Here is a 7,543-nt window from a genome sequence, read left to right as displayed (position 1 = left end):
TCTATCTTTATTTTGAAACGAGTTTACATTCTGAATTTAATTTTCGGTTTATTCTGAATATAATTTCAGTTTATTTCTGAATATAATTTTGGTTCATTTTTGAGTGAATTATTTTGTTATAATTTTTTTTGTGTTCACTATCTTGAGAGGAATAAAACCAAGAAAAGGAGAAGAAAAATCAAACAAAAAAAGAAGAAATAAGAAGAAAAAATTTCTCAAAACTTCTCATCATGTTCTTCTTTTTCTTGTTTTGTTCATCTAATCAAACAAAAAAGAAGAAGCACATAATGCTGCAAAATCACTTGATGGATTTGGATGTGTATTTTTGTTTATAATTCAATTTTGTTTGTGTGTTTGTTTTCGAATTAAATTTGTGTGCCGATTCATTAAGTAATTTCAGTTCATTCTAGATTTAAATAAGGTGCCTTTGGTCTGTGTTTGTTTTGAAACAAGTTTACATTATGAATTTAAATTTAGGTTTATTCTGAATATAATTTCGGTTCATCTTAAATATAATTTCGGTTCATTTCTGAGTGAATTATTTTGTTATGATTCTTCTTATTTCACTATCTTGAGAGAAATAAAACCAAGAAAAAGAGAAGAAAAATCAAATGCAAAAGAAGAAACAAGAAGAAAAAATTTCTCAAAACTTCTCATCATGTTCTTCTTTTCTTGTCTTGTTCATCTAATCAAATAAAGAAGAAGAAACACATAATGCTGCAAAATCACTTGATGGATTTGGATGTATTTTTGTTCATGATTTAATTTTGTTTGTGTGTTTGTTTTCGAATTAAGTTATGTGTTGCAATCATTAAGTAATTCTGATTCATTCTGGATTCAAATAAGGTACATTTAGTCTGTGCTTATTTTGAAACGAATTTACATTATGAATTTAATTTTTGGTTCATTTTGAATATAATTTTGGTTCATTCTAAATATAATTTCAGTTCATTTTTGTTTTGCACAATTCAAAATTCTTCCTCCTCACCTTTAACTTCTTTTTCATCAGGAAGAGAAGGAGGAAAAGAGAAAAAAAATACAACAGTAACAACAACAAAAGAATGACGATAAAGAGAAAACATGTAAAAAAGAAGGAACGCGAAAAAGGAGGAGGAGGATGAGCAACACGAAGAAGAAGGCGAAGAAAAAGAAGAAGACGCTCCGTGCATAAATGAGCGTGAGAAGCTCTATACGTAAATGACCGTGAGAAGAAGAAGAAGAAGATGTGCGTGTAATCACGCTCTTTTAATGAGAGTGATTTTTGTTGGTGTTAGACCTACTTAAATAAACTTGGATAAAAAATATTTGGATGTGTAGCAACCTTGTTATAGAAAATATCATTCACAATACACTATATTAGCTATAATTTTCAACTATAAATATTTTTCACCTTCAATAATGATTAATACTAAAGTAAAAAATTCAACTATTTAAAAATAAAATCCTAATTCATCATTCCAAAATAAAGTCAAATTACCCCAAAAAATTTTATGATCTAATAGGCACCATAGCATTCACAAACTTGATTTTAGTACAAGTTCAATTCAATGTTTTTCATGGACTCACAACAGCATTTTTATTCTTGGTTATATTCAAATTTTACTATTATTATCCGGCTAATTCTTTTTTAATATAAAAGAAGATTGTGTGTAATTCATCATTATGATTAATTAGTATATTTTTTTTAATATAAATTTTTTTTAATTTTAAGTAACAAATCAGACCCATACAAATTTGAGAGTCAAATTCGTATAACATCAAAAGAAAAAAGAATTAAAATCCACAAAATTGTCTCTCAAATTTATAATCATCCACACAAAAAAAATACACCAACTCTCCACATTATTTAAAACCATCAAAATCTCAATAATAAAAATAAAAACTATTATTATCCCACCATTCCCATGAAAAAGGAAAAAGAAAATTGATTCTCATTGTACACATTTATCAAGAAACGTCAAAGCTCGTTATTCATGTTGGCTCTTGAGCAAATTTTTTGAGCCACTTCTAATGTTAAGCTCCCTCTCCGAGCCTCTCTGCTACACTTCATACCACGTGTCACTATATTTGTGATAAATATCTGTATATCTGTATAGATTTAGTTTTGTATCGTATAATTCTCCAATAATAAATGCTTGTTTGAACGTCATTATTTTGATAAAAAAAATCTTTTTTAATGAAAAAAGATTTTTTTTTTTATTTTTTATTGTGATTAGTAAATTTTTAGTAGTAAAAATAAAACCACTAAAAAAATAAAAGAAATATCTTTTTTGAGAAGTTATAATTTATATTTTTTTAAAAGATTTTTTCTTTAAAAAATATGTTTTTCATATAATAAATAAACAAAAAAGTACTTTTATATTGTTATACCCAAACATAATTGATAAATAAAAGATCATTTTACATGAGATACCCAAACATAAAATTACTTTTACTTTTCCATAAGATCTTTTAAAAAAAAGATAACTCGAAAAAAGATCTTTTTTAGAAGTTCACTCAAACAAGCTCTAAATACAATAATATTAAAAAACAAAAAAAATTAAAATTTATTTTATTTAATATTTATTAATTATTGTAATAATTAATTAATATTAAATAAGATAAATTATAGATATTTTTGAGTAATTTTTTTTAGGGATAAGTACTTTTTCGTCTTCAAGGTCTGGGGTCAAAATCAATTTTGTCCCGGGCCTTTTTTTTATTAAAATCATACCCAACATTACAAAACGTTATAAAATTGTTCTTTTTTAATCTCAATTTTATTTTTTGACTAAATTACCCTTAATTAATTAATAAAAAAATAAAAAATATATTAAAAAATAAAAACATAACCCACCCCACCACACCCCTATCCCTATCCTCATCGCCATCCCCTTAACCAAAAAAATGAAACCCCATCCCACTGTGATCATCACCCCATTTCCTTAACAAAAAAAAATTAAACATCATCTCACCATGATCATCACTTTCCATTAACCCTCTCTTTCTCATTAACATTCTCATTAACACCCCATAAAATCATCAGCAGAATTTTTAATAATTAAGATAAATAATAAAAATAATATTAAAAATAAAAACAGAAATTCCAATTCACACAAAAGAAAAAGAAGATGAAGAAGACGCAGAAAAAGAATTAGATTTCTATTTTCTAGTCCAACCACAGCAGCAACAAGTAAAATCAACAGAAATGGTAGTTCAAACAACAATAGTTTGAAACCTTGAAAGCCAAAACAAACACACGAATTTGGTGCTTTATGTATGAGGTAACATTGACATCCTCAGACTTACTGGGAAAATAAGAAAGCAATCCCTATTGCAAACTGTTAATGAATCCATTCATACACATAAATTGCTAAGAGAAATATACTAACATTGAGAATAACTAACGAAACACTGTCACCTAAAAAATCCACTCTCAATCCTACATGAAATTTCCTTCCTGTGTGGTTCAAATTCATAAGGTAGTGGAAAGATCAACGGAGTGGATGAGGTACGTCAGAGCCAGAGTCAACAACATCAGCACATACGCTATCCCTTGATCTACTGATGATCCTGAAAAGACACCAACACAGACATAAGGAACAACAATGCAAGATGTTATTAGATCTGGGATGAAACGAGAGACATCGTAGAAATCCAGATACAGAAAAATAGAATACGGAGAAAGAGGTGGAAAGAGGGATCGGCATCGGAGATCCTCAAAGGTGTGGCGGAGGGTTCTGGCGCGTTTCTCCAATCTTGGCAAGACCAGCTCCACTCCTTGCGGTGGTCTTTCCTTGGGATCTTGAAGAGGAGGATCGAACGACGAAGAAGCAGGTGGCGGTGGCGTTTCCAGAGAATTGCGATGGAGCACGAGACAGCGACGGGTTGCTGTAGTTAGCAGTGGATTCTACAACGGACGGTGCGAATAGAACTGAGGGAAGGTGGAGAAAGAGTCACTGGAGCCAGACGGTGGTAAGAGAAGAGAAGGGAGTGGGGGTGCAGGTGGAGGGGGGAAGGGTTTGTTTTTATTTTTTAATATTATTTTTATTATTTATATTAATTATTAAGGGTAATTTGGTAAAGAAAATAAAATTAAAGTAGAAAAGGACAATTTTATAACGTTTTGTAACCTTGGGGATGATTTTAATAACAAAAAAAAGGTCCGGGACAAAATTGATTTTGACCCCAGACCTTGGGGACGAAAAAAGTACTTATCCATTTTTTTTATTACTAAACATTTTTGGAATAAATAGGGCAAATGACTTGGTTAAACCAAGTACATTTGAAAATGTCCTGAATGTCCCAAACGAAAATTTACAACGTCAAAGTCCCAAACCACGTTTTTATATAAATCGAATCGAATAAATTCAAGTTATCAAAACAGGTAGTAAATCGAATCTTATTGATTCGAATTAGCCAATTAACGAAATTCAATAGAAATCGAATCAAATAAATTCGATTTAGAAGTGAACGTAATAGATTCGATTTATGTGCGAACGTAAATCGAATGAACCTAATTCAATTTATACATGCAACTATCGTGGGAGTAAATTGAATGTAATTGTTTCGATTTACAAAGGAGGGAGGTATATAAAAACCAGATGCTATACAAAATTTTGTAGAAGAGTGAGATTTAAAATGGCTAGTGATGAGAGTTTCATAGCTCTTGTGCACTGTAGAGGTTCCATTAAGAAGAAAACACTATCAGGGATTAAGTTCACTGACAAGGATCCACTGAGTGTTTTTCTCAAACCTTTGACAAGTTTCGCTGAGTTCAAGAGTACTATACTCCAGAGATTAGGACTGCTTGGCCTGAAACGGGTGGAGAAGTTATTCTATTGTATTCCGATCTCCGTGTTACGCGATGATGTGAAGTATGATTCATTCATTATTAGCAGTGACGAAGATATGCAGGTGCTGTTTCATTGTCGCCGTTAGTTTCCTAAGTGAGGACTCCGGAGTTGTTGGCGAAACTTGTGGATGTGGCATCTAGTTCTGGAGGCTCGAACAGGAATATGCACTCCACAGGACATGTAGCCAGCTCTAGTGCATTGCCTGTTGGATCATCGTCAGCAGTGCCAGTGGTTGCACGCGAGTCAGACTTAGTGGCTTCACCATCGTTTGCCGTCAATCTGAATCGAAGTTGTGATGCATTAGTTGGTGACGCTGGAGCGTTGGAAGACGGTGATTTCGCGGCATGCAGCTCTTCTCTGTGTGTTCCGGTAATTGGAGAGGTTGTAGCACCTGAAGGGGTGGAGGATGCATTGCAGGATGCTGATGATGATGATGATGTTGATGTAGAGCCCACAACGATTGCTGCGGATGATAGCGATGAGGAGACTCCACGGACGACTCCACCTGTCGGCGGGGGAGCATATAGTTCAGGTACTAATCAGTACCCTCCCCCCCTCCACTTCTCTACTCTGGACTTGGATGCCATGGCGCCTCAGGAAGATCCGTCTGTACCTGTTGGTTTCGGGGCGAGAGACTCGCAAAATGCAGGAGGCGTGTCTGAGTTTCAGATCGGCCAGCAGTTTCAGGATAAGGAGGAAGTTGTGCTTAGCGTGAAGACCTATAGCATTCGCCGCGGGGTTGAGTTCAAGGTCTTGGAGTCGGATCACCGCAAGTACTATGGCAAGTGCAAGGAGTTCAGGAGCGGGTGTGTATGGCTAATCCGGATCAGCCTCCGTCAGCGCAAGGAAATTTGGGAGGTAAAACGGTACAATAGTCCTCATATTTGTCTAGCCACATCGATCTCTAGTGACCACAGAAATCTTGATTATCATGTCATATCGGCTTTCATTATGCCCCTGATCAGAGCTGATGCTGCAACATCGATTAAGGTACTGCAGAATGCCACAGAGGCACACTTCGAGTTCAGACCGACGTATAGGAGGGTTTGGATGGCCAAATAGAAGGCTGTGGCACAAATTTATGAAGACTGGGATGATTTATATAATGAGTTGCCACGATGGGTATTGGGCTTGCAGATCACTTTGCCGGGCAGTGTAGCTGTGCTAAGGACGAGTCCTGTTCCAGTGGGTGGGCAGTTGGATGATTCTACAGCTTTTTTCCATCGCTTGTTTTGGGCATTCCCACCATGTGTTGAGGCAAATAGTTCGCATGACTAAATGGAGATTACCTCGAGGCCAACGGCCAATGAAAAACATCATATTCGTCCGGCCGGAATCCAGGGAACCTCCAAAAGATCCACGACTGGACGAGCTGCAGTGGACCAGCCAACTTGATGACATTTCTGTTCGCCACATGGCACATGCACCTATATAGCCATGACAACGCAGCGGAACCCCAACTGTACTGACCCATGTCCTCCAACCTAGCCACATACGGCAGCCATCGGATGTGGAGGCGGGTACCTGACTTGTCCCCAAATAGCTGTGTCGATAGGAGCATCATGATGTACGCACGGGCATACCTCCTAACCATCTCGTCATCTGCCCCCTGTGGAAGATCACTAAACGTCTCCTCAAACCATGTGCACTTCACTGTGAACTTGTCGATGCAGTTCGCAGGAGGCAACACCACGAGCAGCTCCTCAAACCACACCCATGGTGGTCGGTCGCCCTCTATAAACCGCGGAAAGTCTGTCAGGCAGCTGCTAACATACTGACCGTCGATCGGGAGACCAAGGTGGTAGGCTACATCCTGTAGGGTTATGGTGCACTCCCCAAACGGCATGTGGAATGTATGCGTCTCAGGCCGCCATCTCTCTACGAAGGCGCTGACCAACGGCTCGTCCAACCTAAACCAACTCTCGTTCAATCTTGCAAGATGGTACAGACCAGTCATCTGTAAGTAAGGAACGATCCTATCATCCAACCTCATACCATGCTGCCGTCTCATGCTGTTGATGCAACAATGGGGCTGCATAATAATAGAACATAACTTCTCACATTCGTCATAGCAAAAATCTCTCAATGAATTCCAACCAATCCCTTATAGATAGACACGCTAACCGCTACATTACTCACGATCTAATTTTTTGTATTAACAAAACAGTTACTAATATGACATAAAAACATATTCTTTTTACCAACAATCATCAAAAACAGCAGTTAACACTGTTCATTACTCTACACCATACCCTATTCTAAAGTTAATGACTCACTAAGACTGACATGAACTGAATTCAAATATCTGTTTCTGGATTTATTTTAAAAACCCCATACTAACAGTTCTAACTGACGACTAATTTATTTTAAAAAAGTTTAAATATTAAAATAACACTAACCTCGAGGTGGACGGCTCTAGCGATATGCACGACTCCATCAAGTCGATACAGACGATTCGGGTCATCCTCCATGCATGCAGAGTCGGTCCAAACCGGGTTGCTTTCTAGAGAATCTGGAAACTGGGTGGTGGGGTTGGGAGTGGGATATGAGTTTTTGAGTTCGAATCAAGTGACTTCGATTTGTTTAAATAGCGAAGAAGCACATAAATCGAATCAACTTGATTCAGATTATACTCGTTCTAATTTCATTTAAATCGAAGCAAGTGAGTTCGATTTACAAAAGCCCTAAATCGAAACAAGTGGTTTCGA

General features: G+C 36.2%; 3 protein-coding genes across 3 annotated transcripts; 1 reads left to right on the top strand and 2 right to left on the bottom strand.

Moving 5' to 3' along the window:
• Positions 3,224-4,264, bottom strand: LOC110268333. Its single transcript, XM_021114419.1, has 2 exons — positions 4,256-4,264; positions 3,224-3,889 (listed from the first exon to the last, which is right to left on the bottom strand). Exons 1-2 carry the CDS (start codon positions 4,262-4,264, stop codon positions 3,455-3,457), a joined length of 444 nt encoding a protein of 147 aa, XP_020970078.1. The 3' UTR covers positions 3,224-3,454.
• On the top strand, positions 4,998-6,113 carry LOC107620057. Its single transcript, XM_016322280.1, has 2 exons — positions 4,998-5,825; positions 5,973-6,113. The coding sequence occupies exons 1-2, from the start codon at positions 4,998-5,000 to the stop codon at positions 6,111-6,113; spliced, it is 969 nt and encodes a 322-aa protein (XP_016177766.1).
• On the bottom strand, positions 6,121-7,306 carry LOC107620056 (protein MAIN-LIKE 1-like). The gene is made up of 2 exons (XM_016322279.1): positions 7,235-7,306; positions 6,121-6,867 (listed from the first exon to the last, which is right to left on the bottom strand). Exons 1-2 carry the CDS (start codon positions 7,304-7,306, stop codon positions 6,121-6,123), a joined length of 819 nt encoding a protein of 272 aa, XP_016177765.1.

Source organism: Arachis ipaensis, chromosome B10, assembly GCF_000816755.2.
Source record: "Arachis ipaensis cultivar K30076 chromosome B10, Araip1.1, whole genome shotgun sequence".
In the NCBI taxonomy this organism is placed as follows: Eukaryota; Viridiplantae; Streptophyta; class Magnoliopsida; order Fabales; family Fabaceae; genus Arachis; species Arachis ipaensis.
This window is presented reverse-complemented; position numbering and strand designations above follow the sequence as displayed.